Source organism: Epargyreus clarus, unplaced genomic scaffold, assembly GCF_041222505.1.
Source record: "Epargyreus clarus isolate Ecla_fem2 unplaced genomic scaffold, WU_Ecla_fem_2.2 ptg000017l, whole genome shotgun sequence".
NCBI classification, from domain to species: Eukaryota; Metazoa; Arthropoda; class Insecta; order Lepidoptera; family Hesperiidae; genus Epargyreus; species Epargyreus clarus.
The window spans coordinates 2,797,797-2,818,515 of record NW_027332225.1 but is presented as its reverse complement, the minus strand read 5'-3'; the positions used below and the strand labels follow the sequence as shown (position 1 = coordinate 2,818,515).

The 20,719-nt window shown below is 35.6% G+C and overlaps 1 protein-coding gene across 1 annotated transcript in view; it reads left to right on the top strand.

Moving 5' to 3' along the window:
• Positions 1–13,535: 13,535 nt before the first annotated feature.
• Positions 13,536–20,719, top strand: part of LOC140748989 (organic cation transporter protein) — a 30,511-nt gene continuing 23,327 nt past the window's right edge. Inside the window, exon 1 of the mRNA XM_073081987.1 lies at positions 13,536–13,944. Coding sequence (XP_072938088.1) covers positions 13,790–13,944 — 155 coding nt within the window. The 5' untranslated portion in view covers positions 13,536–13,789. The remainder of the gene's footprint in view (positions 13,945–20,719) is intronic.

The window sequence follows — 20,719 nt, the reverse complement described above, 5'->3', positions numbered from 1 at the left end:
AGGTGCGTGATGCTTAGGTTTGTACTTTAGACTTTTCGAATGAAAAGCTGAATTTCTATCCACTTATCATCTGGTACCATTTCCATAAAATAATAACCTAGATTGACGGTGAAATTATAATTCATTCGTAAAAATAGTATAGGCACCTACCGTAGTATTATAGGAAGAAATAATTCAATGTAATATGTATTATATTGTGCCAACCAAATTTTTTAAGTATGTCAATGTTATTTCTGATTTATTTTTCATCGGAATATACAAATTGTTACGAAAGTTTTCAATCAATATAACAAAAGAAAGGTAGATAAGGTCGAAGGGATAATTATAAATCCCTTAAACTCCCCATAAATCAGTGAAACGTATTTAATTGTCTAACGCGTTTTCTAATTAACGTAACAATGGATATCAACTCAAATTACTCTCGTAATTAACTTGCCATATAATTGTGTCTAAATGGGTAACCTTGAGATGTGTTCGAATCCTTACGATCTTATAGCGGAAGGCGGATTTTATACATGCAAGTGCCAAAACGAAATACATAATAAAGTATTTCGTTTTGGTTTTTAGGATAGTGTGGTTTCGGTATCAAAAATGTATCAAATGTATCAAAAAAATCCAGGGTATGTGAGGTCAGCACGATGGGCTATGGTCTAATCCTAATCATTCTGAGCGGAGACCCGTGCCCAGCAACCCATTCCTGTCCCACGATAGTAATGATGATGATCAAAGAGCGTTTTACTGACTGCATTAACACTGAAAAATACAGGATTTTTCAGTGTCCAAAAGCTGCCACCGGTGCTCAAATGTGTGTGGGGCAATTAATAACCGCCTGGATTTGAAGGTAGTAGAATCCTTTGTGGTTCGACTTCACTACCTCCACATATTCTATCTAACTAAGCGAAACTTATTAGACAGAAACTGCTGTATTCCACGCTGAAGAGAATACAGCAGTGTACTTATTCGTATGTCCATGGGTGACAGTAACTTCTTACCATTAGACAGCATGCTTGATGCTACTTCCATCTTATATATAAAATTCTCGTGTCACAATGTTAGTTACCGTACTCCTCCGAAACGGCTTTACCGATTTTCACCAAATTTTTTATGCATATTCAATAGGTCTGAGAATCGGCTACTATCTGCTTTTCATACCCCTAAGTGATAAGAGTTGTTCACTCTTAACATTTTTTTATTCATATGGCAACACAACGTTTGCCATCAGCTAGTGTTATATAAAATACTAATGATCGAAATATGACATTTACTAGTATGAAGCGTCAGTCAAGTTGCATAAATGCAAAACGTTGGATAGATTGAATATTAATAAGCCGAAGCGTAAAACAATCGTAGCATCGAACGCCGCCCAAATGGCAATTTTTAACGACTCTATCAAAGAACAAAACGTTATGTTCTAGTTTTCCCAAGAAGCCTATAAATAAGGTAGCGGAGGCTAATTTTACGCACAATTTACTTAACACGGTCATCTGAAATCACCTCTTAGGCATATCTCCATCTCATAAATAACTTTTTTCAGAACCATTACTGAAATGGTCTTGTCTTGAAAATATTCGTTTTTATTACTCTCTGCGAACTGTTGAATAGTTTGGGTGGTATAGACTAATCTAGTTGTATGTTGACCCACTTGCGAAGGTTTTTTGGTTTTTCAGCGTATGTGTGTATGTGTATGTATAAGTATATATGTACAGACGTATGTACATAGGTATGTATCTATTTTTTTATAATATAGGAGTAGCAGACGAGCATGCAGTCCACCTGATGGTAAGTGGCTACTGCCGTCCATGGACATATGTAATCAACCCCAGATAGGACTACATATTTCTACCGGAGGTCGGCCACATATGTGCTGCTACCCCTGAGGACTAAGCTGGAACGCCTCGGAAAATGTCTCGCTTACCACACCCTTCAAAACGGAACACAGCAGCGCCTAACACCGGTGTTATTAGCCAGATATAGGTGTAGCGGTGGTGCCGCCGGTCGAATCACAAAGGGTTCTACTACCTTCAAAATTTATTGTGGTTATGGATATATGTATCATTCTATGGCACAGCGTTGGGTGTTGAATGTTGTTCTTCATAAGTTAAATTCGTCTAGCCGTTTGGGCTGCAGGTCGTGCCAAAAAGTTGGACACACATACATACATACATACATACATACATACATACATACATACATACATACATACATACATACATACATACATACATACATACATACATACATACATACATACATACATACATACATACATACATACATACATACATATATCTCTGCTTGACCTAAAGTTGACTGGTAGAGAATGCCCATAGCATTAAGTCCGCCTTAGTAACATATTTTAGGTATATGAAGAATAAATAAATAAATACACAAAAAAATACCCTCCGGAATCGGGTAGAAGGTTATCCTTTACATTAATTGAGTTAATTGGGTTTCTTTATTATGACTTGCAAAGGTTACGTTATGGCATACACTCGAAAATTTGCTTAAAAATTAAATCTTTTACTTACGCACTTATATTTCTAGTATGTGACTAGTTCATGTTATTTTATTGATAAGCAAACCCTTTACGGTTTTCAGTTAGTACTCCCTTTATCTAGAGCGATGCTCGATTGAGCGACTAGTGTAGCTGAACACAGTCAATGCTGCACAGATCATGTGACGTCACGGTGCAAATCTCGCACACAATCGGGGACTACAATTGACGTGCTGAGGCGAGGGACTGTTGCTGGAACCACTCAAACTGTGGAGTTTGACAGTTTTTTAATTGATTTATCAAATTAATATAAGAGGCTATGTCAACCTGTGTGGTTAGACTTCGGCGGAACTACAGCCATACCTATTTCGGCCTAACAGCATGTTAAGAGCTACTGTATTTTGGTTTAAAAGGTGTGGAAAGATAAACTTTTCGCTAAATTTGTTTGGTACAATTTGATACATAAATCAATTGAAACACTATCGTGACGTCATAACACTAATTACGGCTTTCTAAGTGTGTGCTGCATTATAGTCGTAATGTACTTATACCAATCCTATTTTGAGATAAGTTTAACTAAACAATCTAGCATAAATTTTGGTCACTGGCCTTTGCCCACGGCTCCGTCCGTGGTCCTTGGTCGATTACTGCAGTTGTTTTCATTTATCATTTGGAAACAGTACTTTTTCGAGATAAAAGGTACCCTATGTCTTTTTCTGGATCTCTAACAACGTGGGTACAAAATTTAATGTCAATCGATTTGGCAGTTAAAAAGTGAAAGCACAACAAACAAACAAACTCACTTTCGCATAATTATATAATATAAAAATTAGAATTGGCTGAATTCCAAAGCTTACGTGGTCCCCATTCAGTATGGTTCCATATGTTATAGATGTGACCCCGAAGACCTCAATTCGGAGCTAATACGAGATTCCACCATGACATCCTAGAGTTATGGTCCGTGATTTAATATAACGCATAATTGAATCACTATAAGATTGTTATACGAGTAGAATAGGTGGCTATATACTACAGATATGTAGTGCATGCTACATGCAGTGATAGCTTAGTCGTTAAATCTAGATTTCTGAGTCAAGAAGTCCGAGATTCAAATCCTAGGCACGCATCTCTTGTCCCTGTAGTCCCGGGACTAGACTATGGCTACGGTATCCCCTGCCTGTCGTAAAAGGCGACTAAAAGGGGGCTTCTGGGATTGCGGGCGGCTAGAGTGGGAGCTCGAACCGTCCAACAAGCAACCCCGGGAAGGACGGCGGTGTGTGTGGCCGCATACCGTCGTAAACACCAGGTGTGCGGGAGGAGCGTAAATTGCTCCCCCAAGGACAGAGCCCGATAGGGGCATCGCGCTCGGAGGACTCCGGTTGTGTGCCATCGGAGATCCCAGAGTTCTCCGCCAAGCGCTGAGGACGGCTACCGGGGGGGTTTTAGTGCGGTAAAAGTCCCACATAACCCGGCGTCGCTCCCACGTCGTCGGGTACCTTTTGAAGGTTTCCCCCTCGTAAACAAACAAAAAAAAAAGGCACGCATCTCTGATTTATCAAAGTTATGTGCGTATTAAAAATTAATTATCACTTGCTTTAACATTGAAAGAAACATCGTGAGGAAACCTGCATATCTGAGACATCTTAAAAGCTTTCGGAGGTATGTGAAGTCCACCAATTCGCACATAGCCAGCGCGTTGGACTATGGCCTAATCCTTGTCATTCTGAGAGGAGAGCCATGCCCAGTAGTGGAACAGTAATGAATGAATAATAATGATACAACAAGTAATTATGAATTTGAAGCTGTTTTAAAATTAACAAATACTAAGATTTTTAACAGGACAAAAAAGTTCAAAATCCTCTTTATAAAATTGCGTATTATAGTTTGCAGCCTACCTAATAATAAATGGACACTACCGCCCATCGACATCTGCTAAAGCCCCATTTATCAGTATAGAAAACCTCCTTGAAGATTTGTAAAGTACAGGACATAGTAAAATAGTTCATTGTCAAATGATAATAGAACAAACTTCCCCTAGAACTTCGTCCATCATAAATTATCTGCAAACGTTAGTTTTATCTGTTGCTGTCCATAGCTACTTGGAAGGTGTCTTTACAGTGTCAGACTTTTTAGAACACGGATCAGCATCGCATTTCATATAGGGGTTTAAAATGTTTCAATCGAATTTCAAGAAAATAATGCGAAGTATAACATTTCGCTTTGTAAGCTATTTTTAACACGCTTTTATTAGCTTGGGTTGTACGTATGTATGTATGTACGTATGTGTGTGTAGGTATGTATATAATTAAGTAACGGAATCTTTGAACCCGATTTCTATCCACTTTGAACGTTCAGTCTAATTCAAAATTTTGAAGAATTATCAAAATCCGATGACAATACAGGATTTTAATAAATTTGTACCATTGTCCTTATCAACATCCTCAGGATTAACGATTTTCGAGGCGAGATTGTTCGAGCGCCTTAGACAAAATTCATCGCAAAGTTAGATTGCAACAATTATTGCTTTTTAGTTCTGTTATAGCGTGATTTTTAGTTTTGAATATAACAACAAATACTAAAAATTAACAAAATAAATATAGTTCAAAAAACATTAAAATTTGTTAAGAAGATTCTTCTATGACAGACTTAAATTTTAGCATAGTAGAATGTTTTATACGATTTGTACACAGCAGTAACGCTCGGCCGAACATTTATAATTTACCGGCTCAAATAGGAAGAGAATTAGAAACACAATTTTTTCAATCTATGGTGGTCTACTACTGAACTTGGGCCTCCCTTAGGGGAGTATTTAAAGGGGAGTATTAAATATAGAGTAGTATTTGAAGGTGGTTTGAATGAAGAACCCTTTGTGGTTCGACTCCGGCGGCACCACCGCCGCACCTATTTCTACCTAATAACAGCAGTGTTAGGCGTTGCTGTGTTCCGGGTTGAAAGGTGTGGTAAGGGAGACAGACTTTTCCGAGGCGTTCTAGCTTAGTCCTCAGGGGTAGCGGCGCAGCTGTGGCCGACCTCAGGTAGGTATATTTAGATAAATTTAGATATATATAGGATTAGTCCTATCTGGGGTTGATTACAGATGTCCATGGGCGGCAGTAGCAACTTACAATCAGGTGGACTGCATGCTGGTCTGCTACTCTTATATTATATAAAAAAAGTATTTAATGACTTAATATATTTTTAGGCACTGATATCACTACAAATGTTAATCAAATTCTGTTCAACGATTTTAACACATATTTTTTTCAGCGCGATAACGGATGGCGCTGTATACACTTACCAAAACGATTATAACTTTTTCTTGGAGATTTCGTTTGCAATGGTGTTTTTGTACAACTATCAATAAATTTAGTCTGTGGTTATAAAGGGGATTCGCTGTATAATAATTATCGGCAAACGCGTGTTCCCACAGATAAGCGGCGATACGTAATTTACTGCTGTAAATACGTTTATATTATCTGCAACGCGCTTACCGACTATAGTTTCACGTAATTAGTGTAATTTATTATTAATTAATCTACGAAATTAATAAATGCTTTGTGCGAAAGTTTAATTTTGAAGTAGGTTTACTTTGAGTAAATTAATACATAGAATACACTGAAAATTTAATTCTCGTGATCTTCAAATTTCAATTTTGAAATAACAGCACAGACTCATAATTTTTGTGGTTGCAAGAATATCATTAATCAATAAAAAATGCGTTATTTTGTGGTTTCAAGTCTTCTTTGAAAAACGAGATAAAGTAAAAACGATAAACTATTAGGATTGTGTAGTAAAAAGCAACATTTTATTGAGCCCTCATTACCGTGGTAACAAGCTGTCTGGTCGATTTGCGTTTTTGCTTTAAAGATAGTTGCAATCTTATAAAGTATCTACTTTTAACTGGACATTTTTTTCTTACTGATTAATTTTTGAAAATCGTTACAGTAGCAAATCATAATAAAAAGCAATGATCTATTAATCGCTCATTACCGCGGTAACAAGCTGTCTGGCTCATTTATATGTTTCTACTTTAGAGATAATTACGATAAGAATAAACTAGTAGTAGTACGATAAGAAATACATTTATAGTTTTAACTACAATTGAATTGGATTGAATTGAATTGAAATAAAAAAAAAAACAGCTCAAAAAATATAGTCTACATTACTCCCACAATTGAGACGAATCGAACGGCACCTCATAATAATATGTTAAAATCTGTCATGCGGTATGGGCTGCTCGGTGCACCAAAGAATATGTGTGTACTAAAGAAAATACATACATACATACCCTCAAAAAACATTACCCTCCGCAGTAAAACTAAACTTGAAACTTAACAAATACAAGCCAATTCGCAGAGAACAAACGCTACAGTAGGAAACAGTAAAAAGCAATGTTCTATTGATCGCTCATTACCGCGGTAACAAGCTGTCTGGCTCATTTATTTGTTTCTACTTTAGAGATGGTTACGATAGTAGCTGTAATACGAAGAGACATACATTTAGAAAATAAGCTGGAAATTAAAATCGAAAAGAAAAACATGAATGCTTAAAAATGTAGTTTACTTCCACAATTTAGACGAATCCATCGTCACTTAATATGTTAAAATTCCTCGAACCGTTTGGACTCCAGGGAGCGCCAAACAAACACTCGCTAAATGTTACCCTCTACGGTCAGATAAAACATAATATCGTAAAACTAAACTAGAAACTTAACAAATACAAACCAAGTCTCAGAAAACAAACGGTACAGTATGAAACAGTAAAAAGCAACGTTCTATTGATCGCTCATTACCGCGGTAACAAGCTGTCTGGCTCAATTATTTGTTTCTACTTTAGAGATAGTTACGATACCAATAAACTCTTCTAAAAAGTGTTTCTTAATTGGGTATCCATTTCAATATTTTTTAATAACTTTAGTACTTTAACAAAAATAAATGTTTTTTGGTAATGAAGATAATAGTTTGAATATTGAGAGAAAACAGTGAGTATATCTAGAAATATACATTTACAAAATTTATGATAACAATTGCAGTGGTAAGAGATTTTCAAGAGGAACGATAATAACGGTGCAAGAGGAAACAATAGTAATAATTGGCCAAGGAATAGTCGAATTCGTATATAAAGGATTCCGTACTTTCATTTAGTTTTTCGTATTTGTTAAATTTGTGAAATGACTGATGATGATTATATGGAAGTAAGTACACTGTGAAAATTTTAACTATCTTCCTTCTAAAGTTGAAAAGTTACTATGAAAAATGCCAAAAAACAGCATCTTTATATGATAACCCCTTGCTTTTTATTTATTTTCTATATGGCAACACAAACTCTGTGAAAATTTCAAGTATTTATCTAATACGGTTCAAGATATAAAGACTTGTAACAGACGTCCAAACTTAGTAATAGGGAGCGAATACTGTGGAGACTTAGTAATAGGGTTCCGATTTTACTTTTTTGCCACGGAGCCCTAAAAAGCAATTTATCGATCGCTCATAACCGCGGTAACAAGCTGACTGGCTCATTTATTTGTTCCTGTTCGGAAATAGCTGTATGAATAAACACTATGATCCTAATTGGTTGGTCGTTGGTTCGACTGGAACTTCTAACAAGACTATTTCGTTTTCTGAGAACTTCTAAGCTTGTTATCTGGCGAGTTACTGTATACTTCCGTTCTCCGATATAAATTTTGAGTGTTATCAAGTGATCTCCGTTAGTTCCTATAATAGTAGGGGAGCCCAGGATGCTAAATGTGTAGAAACTCGAGCGTCATTGGGACCTATACGATTGTGTAGATTAGACGTTAGAATTAAGAAAAGGTTATATGATATTTTTTGATTCAGCGGGGGCTTTTTTTATTCTGACGATTTGAAAAATTTTTTTATGAGAACGTATGAAGAATAATGTATTTTCCTAAAATTTAGCCTTTTCCTTTACTTTGTGATGCATCAATACTTCCCAGGGATTCATGCTAATAAGTGACACTATCAGATATCATAATAATACAGGATGTTTTTTTTTTTCAAAATGACTTTTTTCGCTACTTCGACGTATGGTAATTGGCAGATTATGATGTTTTCCGTTTTCTAGCATTATTTCCTTTATATTAAAAAGAAAATTGACCACGCTTGAGCATGTCCAGTGATCGATTTTTTTGATTCTGCAAACCCCCCGACATAGAAAGCTCATTTATGGCTTAGGATACTCTACAGGGTGTAAGTTATCTCCCATATCTTAGTCTGACGCGCTCTAAACACATCCGAAATCCCCTCTTGGGCTCCCCAACTATAAGTTTTATTAAGTTTCATAATATTTGCAGTTTGGTTGAACTATGTTTCTCAATTATGATTATTCCCTAAAATACTTGACCAAATGTGAATTTAAATGTTGAGTTTTGTCTAATGTTGTTTTAAAATAAAGGAAATAAATGAGTTGTCTTATGATAGTCTTATTTACGATAGTTTTAACAAAACTTTTAAATAACCATTTAGCTATAAATTAAAACACACTCCAAGATAAAATTTCGTATACAACTTATCTTCCTTATTAAGTCCTCCGTTCAGATTATAACAATGTACTTCCTAGTGGTAGGTGAGTAACTTCTTAATAAAATAACTCAGTTCCCTTATCGCACCCTCGTCCCGCTATTGTGCGCAACTAGATTATCTGTCAGCGCTATTGTTGGTCACTACCTGAGATTGCTGTTAAATTGAAGTACAGTAAAATACTTACTTATAAGGAATTAGTTAAAATAATAACAATAATAGACACTGTAATGATTATGGATGGAAATAATTGGCACAAAAGCGGAATGACTATTCACTATTTAGTTGTAAAAATAATGAAGATCAAACAGTCTATCAGATTGGGCCCATACGTTTATCTTAGTGGTGATCATACATATTTGTATTCCGGGTTTTGTGAATGTCTTTGTGTGTATAATCATGCTTTATAACATAAGTGTACATAATGTAGAAACATGTTACTAACAAAGCATTCAATTAATGGAAATTACAATTAAAATTGTAACAGAAAAAAGCGCAAAGTTAACACAACATACCAATAATAATATAGGTACAAAATAAGACACACTTTAAGATAAACTTTTGGATACGACTAACGGTAGGTGGGTAACTTCTTAATAAAATAACTCAGTTCCCTTATCGCACCCTCGTCCTCGCTATTGTGCGCAACTAGATTATCTGTCAGCGCTATTGTTGGTCACTACCTGAGATTGCTATTGAAATTGAAGTAGGTTTTACACAAAAATAAAGCAATTGGTTCAAATATGACAGAATAATAGACACTCTAGAAATTACAGATCCACAGAAGAATTTTGTTACAGGAGAAATCACAAGTTAGGCATTATATATAAACGAAAACTATACAAAGTCATGCGCAAGTATTTATGTCTATGACCCAATTACCATAATGAAAAAAATCTTTTTTATTTAATTTTCTAGTATAAAAATAAAAGCAGACTTAATTCAACGCGTCATTAATATTTTTGCTACGGAATAAGAAACACTGAAAGATAAAATTTCGTATAATACTTTTTTTTTTATATGTAACCTAACGATAAGGCAGACGGGCTGCCTGATGGAAAGCAGTCACCGTCGCCTATGGACATTTGCAACACCAAAGGAGTATACTTGTAGTAAATCCTCCATTAACATTATAACATTATATTACTAGCGGTAGGTGAGTAACTTCTTAATAAAATAACTCAATTCCCTTATCGCGCCCTCATCCCCGCTATTGTGCGCAACTAGATTATCTGTCAGCGCTATTGTTGGTCACTACCTGAGATTGCTATTGAAATTGAAGTACGTTTTACACAAAAAATGCTTAGAGGAAATGGTTAAACATGACAAGTTAATAGCCACTCGATATTTGAGAGACTGATAGAGGAATTTAAATAAAAAAATATATTTAGATCACATGTTAAGCTGCATTATGAAAAATTTCAACTGTACGAAAAATATACTTAGACGAGCTTTTGCCCGCGGCTTAGCTCGCGTTACGATGTTATATTTTCATCCCCTATTTTATCCTCTTGGGGGTAGAATTGATCAAAATCCTTTCTTAGCGGATGCCTACGTCATAACATCTACCTGCATGCCAAATTTCAGCCCGATCCGTCCAGTGGTTTTGGCTGTGCGCTGATAGATCACTATGTCAGTCAGTCACCTTTGAGTTATATATATTTAGATATTAGATAAATTATAAAAGACGCTAGCATTATGGCCACTTCACTGATTTACTGTCCACTAGTAAGGGGTTCCACAGGTTCCATAGGTGAAAGATCATATAAAACTTAGGAAAATATGCATGTGAACTCTATATTTGTACCTATTTTGATAAAAAGTATACTCTACATGAAAACTACCTACATATACTACATTTACTGATGAGTATTTTGATAAATAACATATAAATTCTACTTGATAACTATAAACATTACTAAATCCCCATAAATTAACATTTTTTCTCCATTTTTGATAATAAAACTTAATTATTAGTAGAGTTCTAAAACTTTTATGTACGTTTGATAAACACTTTCCTTATTAACTAACTAACTAAACTTGCTGACTAAAACGGGGATGCAGTTCACCTGTACCCTTACCATGAGTTTTTACATTTTGACAAATATGACTGTTTTGGTATTTCTTTACGTATTTGCCCATACAATTTCCAATCAGCGCCCCTAGCTGATTGTGTCAGTAGTTTGAAATTGTATGGGCCAATACGTAAACAAATACCAAAACAGTCATACTTGTCGAAACGTAAACTCTCATGGTAAGGGTACAGATAACATGGCGCATGGACATCTGTAACTAATTCCTTAAAGAACTCAGGCTCTACCTGAAGCCAATGACGGATGTGTTACCCTTTTGAGGACTAAGACGGTCGTCTAATATGGAAGTTAACGAGCATTCACACTTCCACCAAAACGCAGACTTGCCTCACGCAACAAATAGGCGTGATGGTGGTAAATTCCCTGTGGAATCGTGCTGGGTTTACCACCTTTCAAATCTTCATTCGTTCAAGATGGCTGATTATCGATAATCAAAATATTTTAGATGTCTACGAATTAAATTATAATCTTACATAATCTCATGATTCCAATGGTATTATTATTATTGGAATCTTAAACTTTAAACTATTTAAAAAAAAATCATAACATTTAAGAACACATCATATATTATAATTGTTAAGAAATTCATATTTGTCTCCTAATGCATTTGCTGGAAGTATTATCCAATCGTTTGTAGGTAATAGATACCTTAGTAGCTTTCTGAAACCATAATGATCTCTGCGAATCTACTATTCCTGTTAGAAATAGTCTAGACCTTGACACAAATACCTAGTAACCAAATTAGAATACACACTGAATCAATAGTGCGACCTATTTTGATTCTATTTACGTTAATTGAAATAGCTAAAACGTAATATTACGATTATTATATTTAGTCAGATTCTTCATAAACTCGACACGGGTGTTTTGCATAATATTTATTAATAACGAGGTATTAGTACCTCTATGAATTTAAATCGACTTTATAAAAAAGAGGAGGTTCTAAATATTATTATATTTCAACTACTTATATGTTCACATAAAGATATCGCAGTAATAGATAGACATTAAAATAGAAAACAGGTTTTAGTATCTCACAAATAAACAGAAAAGTGAATTTCTTTGCAATCACAAACAAATAAATATAAATTTTACTTATTTTGACTAAAATAATTGTATCTACTAATTGCGCTCATTATTTACTTTACTATTTAAGCCAAATGTGTAAGCTACATTCAAATAATTGGATTAAATTATGCAACACTACTGAAATTAACGGAACACAATACACACTAACACACAATACATAATAATATTTTAAATTAAACGCCTAACAAAAATACAATAGCAAAACGCAGAACGCGCATTTGCTATTAAATATTATTCAGTATTCACTATTATGTAGTTACACTTAAAGCTCTTAAATTGGCGATTTTCAGGTAACATTTTTACGATTCTTTTCATAGAGTGATTTGATCACACTTCAGTGTTAGTTAGGATTTTTCTCACGTAGATGCACGTGACCATTACTACACAATTTGAAGTTGAAGTGGGCATTACCGTAATAGTGCTATTATGGCCACTCCGAGGTGGCCAGCGTTTATTTGAGTTGTTTGCTGCAAATGTAAAAGTTGGATTAGTTTTGGAATAATAAAGCAAGTTTAGTAATAGATTTTTCTATGATTCGCTTTACGCACTAATAAATAATGTATAGCATAATAGTAACTTTATATTCGAAATTTAAATGAAAATAATGATATACTTAATGTGGTAGTAGTTAAATGTTTCATGCGCTTCTCAAAGTTTTTTTTTTTTTTTTACCAGATGCCCCAAATTTTACCCAAGTCCTGTCATTGTATAAAAATCAAGCTGTTTTACATGTTTTAATGAAAAATTCTTTGCTTTAATATATAGATTAATAAATTGATTGGCGCTGCTGGAAAAAACGTAGATAAATTATTATAAATCTGTGGCCATACAAATAAATATTATTATGTACCATACAAAATTTTAAATACCTTTTGTTTACTTTTTTTAAATGCAAATAATATTATTTGTTACAAATTTTCAAATAATTAAATATTTCTTCGAATTTTTAAAGTATTTACCTGTTACATATTTCATTTATTATCTAAAGTACTGATGAAATAGCCACGTTTTAAATAACCTAACACCACTCGCCTAATCTAAAAATAAGCCTTTTTACACGTAACGTGTATCAAACATTGCATAATCAATTGAACCATAACAATAGCATGAAAGCGATAACTTGACCCTTCCTACAAACTTATCATTTCTTATTCCCTGGTAGTTCATTCAAAATCACTGCAACAAACATAAGCAACATAGAGAAAATTATACTTGTCTCTTTCTCCCCATTACAATTACGAGTAAAGTTATGGTAAAATTGTTGCTGTCCTTATCTAACGGTCGTACAAAATGTTACCCAGTCGTTCTTGTTTATTTTTATGCCCGTGCATTCATACGTAGACGTCTCTTCAGTACGCGCGCTTAATTTTTAAAACGTTAAATCAAATAAGATCAATGTGTACATTTTGACGTAAATCCCATTATAATTTGGTTTCGCGCGCATGCGTGTGTGACGTCACCCAAACCGAAGATTAGCGTCAAATTCGCAACCACGTTGAAAGCGAAAGCTTTCGCGATGTTTTCTTGAAAGTTTTTGTTGTGTAGTGTAGATTTATAACTGATTGTGACTAGAAATGGGCAAGGATATAGGCCTGGACGCAATTTTGAAGGAATTGGGACCGTTTGGAAGATATAACATCATCAACTATGCTTTGCTTCTGTTTCCTATTTATTTGGCGGGAATGTATGGTTCTGTGTTCGTTTTTGAAGCCACTGATGTTAACTATCGGTAAGTTTGCGTGTTTTATTAAAATGTAGAAATATCTAAACGTGGACGTATTTTAGACATAAAATGTAAGCCGGTTTCCTTATAATTGTGTTATCAATATTCAAAGCGATATATAATGTAGTATCCATTTACAAGGCTATTATGTTTTAAAAATAATAGTTTATTTTTTATTGCAATGTGCAAATTTGAGGTTATTTTCAATGTCATAATAAGACATGCTTTATAATAATACAATGTGCGCATGCGTGAACTTTTAAGCTTCACGCGTTCCACTTGTCGATCGTGACGACTGTAGTCTTTAATTTCTTTAGTAAATATATTATGACAACTATATAGGTATTATCTAAAATATTTATTATGTAAAAGGTTACTTAAAGGTACCTTTGATCGACATATCTGGCTTGTTTACTGTAATTATATGTATATGGCTTATCATGCGATATATATTTTACGCAATGTTATTATGCAACGTGTTGATATATTATCTGTTATCGATACAAATGTAGTAAAATATAGCTCACTTGGCACTCATGTAGTCTTAAATCGCGTGAAGTAGATTTTGCGTTTCGAACATAGGTTAGGAAGAGAGGGTGTGGACTGTGGATGCCGGTTGACTTATGGTATTCTAGTCCTCAGTACACTTAGTATGAGTTTTTACGTTTTTACAAAAATGACTGTTTTTGTATTTGTTTAAGTATTTTCCATACATTTTAAGTTATGATACAGTCCGCTAGAGGCGCTGATTGAAAATGTATGGGCAAATACGTAAACAAATACAAAAACAGTCATTTTTGTAAAAACGTAAAAACTCATACTAAGTTACCAGGAGTAGCAATACATCTGTCATTGGCTTCAAATAGAATCTGCCCTATATAGAGTTGGTTGCCGATGGACTGTAGACACACTTGCCATCAGGTACTACAATACTCTTTGTAATTACAGAAGTCTAAATGCGACTGGAACTATTCAGGGTTTTTTCTGTCACGCGTCTTTCCGCTCTCACGCATGTCCCACCCGCATCCCTACTGCTTGCATCCCATGGTTATATACTTTTCTTGTTACGCGTGCTACACGCATGCGGCTCCCGATACATCGATTAGTTAATTCACGTATTAAAGGTGGTAGAACTCTCAGTGGTTCGACTGCGGCACCTATTTCTGCCTTATAACAGCAGTGACAAACGCAGGGCCGGATTTAGAGGTCTAGAGGCCTTGAGGCAACAAAGGAGTGAAGGCCCCCTGGCCCCAAATTATTTTCCGAATAAAATGAACAGTTTTTTCAGTTGAGTTTTTCAATAAATATTTTATTGTGAAACGCAGGTAGATTCTTCTAGTATTCATTTTTGTACAAAGTACTGTTAGATAAAGGTAAAACAGCAAAAAAAAATATCAAAGGAAAAGATATTTTTTTTTACTAGTGTTTACTAGTCGGAATTTAATAAAAAAATCCGTCGTCTCTATTGTGGAGGCCCCGGGGCTGCCGCCCCGGTTGCCCTGCCTTAAATCTGGCCCTGGAAAAACGTGTTGTGGTTTGATAGGTGTGGTACGGGAGACGCAGTTTTTTGAGGCATGCCAGGTTAGTCCTCAGGGATAGCATGGCATCTGTGGTCGACCTCGGGTAGGAATTTTATCTACATACATACATTTTGCATGCTTATTTGCTCCAACAAAAAACTTAGTGTCGCTGACCTGTTATGTTAATGGGCCATTAATTAAATAAATAAATTATAAAAAAAATAAATTGTATCTATATTAATTAGCATTGATATAAGACCATAATTAGTTTGAACATTCAATTTAAAAAAAGGCCTTAGGTCCTATTCATCTTGTCCCTGTAGTCCCGGGAATAGAATAGGGATACGGTATCCCCTGCCTGTCGTTAGAAGCGACTAAAAGGGGCTTGCAGGCGGCAAGAGTGGGAGCTCGAACCGCCCGGCTAGTGGCCTCGGGAAGAACGGCGGTATGTGTGGTCTCATACCGTCGTCCCACCATACGGTGTGGCGAGCGTCAAGCTCACCTGGACGGAGCCCGATGGGGCAACGCGCTAAGAGGACTCCGGTTGCGTGCCTTTGGAGATCCCGGAGTCCTATTCCCGGAAAAAAAATCCTATTCACCTGTACCAATAATGGTTACAATAAAACTATGTATTTCTTACTTTGCCCCGCCCACGGAGTTATCTTTGTAGTATATGTGAATAGGCACGTTATGTTAAAATTTTTGCATAGTAATAGCGTTTATTTAATCCGTTATCAAATAAGATACATTTGTAATGTGTTTGCAAATTTTAGTGTTTGCAAATATCAGAACACCTGTATCTACATATAATTAATCCATTGACTGCGCAATACTTACATAAACTCGAATTCGCAAATATCTCCAAATTAAATGAATTTTTATATTGCGCAAACGCACGTGTCATATTATTTATATTGACATACCGTCTGAAATAATATTTTATAAAATTTGGGCGAAGAATATTCGAAATTTCGTGAAATCTTAGAGATGCGAGGACGGCTAAAGAAACTATACTATCCTCAAATAGAACTCTTTGTGGTTCGACTCCGGTGGACCACCGCCACACCTTTTTCTATCTTATAACGGCAGTGGTAAGCTCTGCTGTTTTCTGGTTTGAAGAGTGTGGTAAGGGAGACATACTTTTCCGAGGCGTTCCAGCTTAGTATTATAAAAAAATACCTATATGTTCGAATTCTTAATTAAGCGATAGGTATGCAGGCGCAGGGCGGCAGTGACTACTTACCGTCCGTGATAAGTATCCCTGCCGCCCATGGAAATGTGTAATTGAACGTTACAGTCATCGTTGTCAACCCATTATTGTCCCAACACTACACGAGTTTCTTCTTAGACTTAGGATTAGGCCGTAATCCACTGCGCTGGCTATGTACTGGTAGACCACAAAACATCTTTTTGAAACTGGAATGAAGTCACTGTTCCTATGAGGCAGGAGTATGATGTGACGATGAGGCCGCTGCAGACGGCACTTGTCTACTACTATAGCCCTTTACACCCGAGATGATATGAGCGTGAGTTTCACTTTAAAAAAATTCCCACGTGATAGCTTCTTATTTTTCGAAACGAAACCGATGCCGATCGATCGTGAGGAGAGTATCGCACGTGCTACCGGCTAAGTGAGCGGGGTGCAGGCGGTCAGTTGTGCTAGGGACTCGTCCAAAGATGGCAGATTTTTTCGACCCGCGCACTGTCACAGGTATATAATTATTTTTGGTATTAAATGTTTAGTATCTATTATTAATTATAGCTAATTTGAAAGCTAAAAGAACACTAAATACGTGGAATTTAGTAGTTTATTCGATTAACTTGCAATTTAGATACAATTAGGTTGCAAATTTCAACTGTTACGATCGTGTGCCTACGGTTGTTGGTGCAGAATAACGTTTGATGAAAATGCTTTTATTGCTATTACCAGTTATGTATAAGTTTCGTCAATATCAATTTTGTTTGTTTCAATTTTAGGGGTACATTTAAATGACGATCAGATTTTGCCAGTGCGGGGTGAGGAGAAATGTATCGGACATTGAAGATCTTCATGAAAGTGAAGAGTCTCAACCAAACAGATTAGAAGAGTTTCAATTTGAAGAATTGTGCCCTGAAACAGATCCAGAAGCACATGCAGACCCTCAAATAGAAACTAACCTAGAATTGGATCTGGAACTTGAGCCTGAACCTCAACCATCTACTTTAAAATCATCCCTAGAAATTTCTCGCCGCCGAGCATCTTCACGTTCAACACATCGAAAAATAGCTTGGAAAAGAATACGTTTTCTGTCTTGAAAAGGTCTACACATCCCTACCAACATCTCCAGTAAAGTTTCCAAAGAAATATTTTTTTTAATATTTTAATTATGAGGCTCTTGATATGTAACCAGATGCACAAATTTATATTATCTAAGAAGAACCGGTCGAAAACTTAATTTAATTGCAATAGATATAGCTAAAATTTTCTCCATCTGCATTATCATTGGATGTATTCCCTAACCAAGAATACCTACGCCTTGGAGACCTGGATTTAAGACGGAGGCAATAGCGGAAGAAAGAAGAATGTTGATTTTCATAGAATTACGTAGTTTAGGTTTCATTGCCAAGACAGATTTTTTATAAAGACTAATGAAAATAAAGACAGTGATGTTAAATATCTCCAAATTGTATTAATTTTCTAATATTTTTTGATAAAAACCTACATTTTTTTGCAATTTTCACGATCGTGAGTGTGACAGTTCCCACCGGAGACTCACGATCGTGCGGGTCGATTTCTGGATTACGTATAAACTCTGGATTTTTTTTCATATTTTTTGTGGATCCCTTAAGCGATATAAAAAGCCGTAATAAACGTTTTGAATCGTAAATTGCGAAAAAAAATCTTCGGGTGTAAAGGGATAGAGAAACTATTCTACTATTTTATTATGACATCATCAAAACTAATTAATATTCAGAAGGTTGACTGGACAATGAAATTTAACTGTTCATTGCCAAGTAACCTTTGACCATTGACCGTTATAAAGACGAGTAGACTGTTAATAGATTTTTCGAATAACACCTTAAAATAATCATCTTCTAACCTATTACTCGTAAGACGCTCAAAAACATAAAACGCCCGAACGGCAGCGAATTGAGTAACTGTTCAGTTTTTTTTTATATATTTGAGCCTAACGATAAAGCGGACGTGCTACCTGATGGAAAGTAGTCAACGTCGCCTATGAACTTGCAACACCAGAGGAGTCGCCAATTCACCGCCGGCTTTGAAGGAGAGCTCTTTCAGAAGGAACTGTTCAGTAGTTTATGGAGCAAGATTGTAATATTCGCAAGTACCGCTCGCCATTATATACTTACAAGGGACACCTTCAAAAGGTGCTGTGCCGTTAAGAAACACCAGGTTATGTGGGATTTTTACCGGGATTTTTAGGCGTTGTAGAGTCGTCTAAATTGCAAGAGTGACATGCAAATTTTTAAGCAGTCGGGTTTTTGTTTATATAAAAAATAATGTAGTTATCATAATTTAATTAAAGTTATTTATCGGCTAGTCAACTCTGTACAACTATTTGTATGGTTTAACAACTATGTAATTATCATCTACTGTCCTTATCAATCTTACAGATATTGACTATGTCGTGATAAGACAACAGGAAGAATACACATAACATGTGTAGAAACATGTTGTGTAAATATTATGTTGTAACTGTTTTAGATAGTATATTTACTAATAATATTATGAAGGTACTCAAATAGGTAAGTGCTACACAATAAATGGTATTTATAGCAATCTTGATTTATCAATGAACAACTAAATAAATCTGATGACAGTCGGTGTAACGGTCTTCATACAGACATTACACATGCGGACAGTTCGTGGTTCGATGCTTGGTCAGATATTTAAATGCCGCAAAATTCCAAACCGCACCACCGGCACTCCTTTTCTGCCTAATAACAACAGTGTTAAGCGCTGTTGTGTTCTGGTTTGAAAGGTGTGGTAAAGAAGACATACTTCTCCGAGGCGTTCCAACTTAGTCCTCAGGGGTAGTATCGCACGCAATGACAGGACTGTAATCTTATTATACCCGCGGTTTCACCCACGTTAAAAATAAATAACGCGGGTGAAACCACGGGGCACAACCAGTTCTATAATAAAAGTAGCCGAAGTTACACCTTATTACATCAGCTACCTGTCAATAAAAGTCCCGTCAAAATCGGTTCAGCCATTTCAGAGATTAGCCAGAACAAACAGACAGGCAGACAGACAAAAATTGTAAAAAATGTTATTTTGGTGTATGTACCATATGTATATTCTTATTCATATGCATGTGTTAAAAGGTTACTTCAATATTAAAAGCAGACACTCCAAATTTATTTATATGTAAAGATATCCATGGGGGGCAGTAGCCACTTATCATTATTATGTTCTATCTCGTTTCCATAAATACTTATATCAGCATATATCATAAATATCATATCTTATATAACTCTGAATATAATAGGTAAATTTACGTTCACATAACAATATTATTCTCAATATAAAGGATATTTACTGAACACCAACGACAAGCTATTTCGATTTCCTGTTAGTAACATACCTTACTACCAAATTTGTCCCATTTTTCCTTATTTACCGTACAAAATTTTCCGGGACTACACGCTAATTCAACAAATACATAAAATATTAGTTATTATAAACATTATTATTTCAGAAAAAGACTTATTGTTGGTCTTTAAAATACATAATATTAGAGTAGCAGATGAGCAGTCCATGCAGTGACTACTGCCGCCCATGGACACCTGTAATAAATCCCAGATAGGATTAGATATTCCTACCTGAGGTCGGCTACAGTCCCTGCCCCTGAGGACTAAGCTAGAACGCCTCTGAAAAGTATCTCCCTTACCACACCCTTCAAAACGGAACACATCAGCGCCTAACACTGCTGTTATTAGGCAGAAATAGGTGTGGCGGTGGTGCCGCCGGAGTCGAACCGCAAAGGGTTCTACCACCTTCAAAGTTTAAGTAGTCCTGGTACAAACAAACGTCGGACTTGCACCACCTTTAGAAACACCTCTTAATTAATCATAGACGCATGGTCATTTAGCGCAATCCGCATGCAGATCATCACGATTTGGAAAACAAACGATGCAATGATTTGCATGCATTTGCATACAACTACATTCGTGCACGAAGAAACCAATTAGACTCCTGATGAGATATTTCCTGGTAGTATATAAGTAAAATGGTAACTGCAATTTTCTAAATTAAA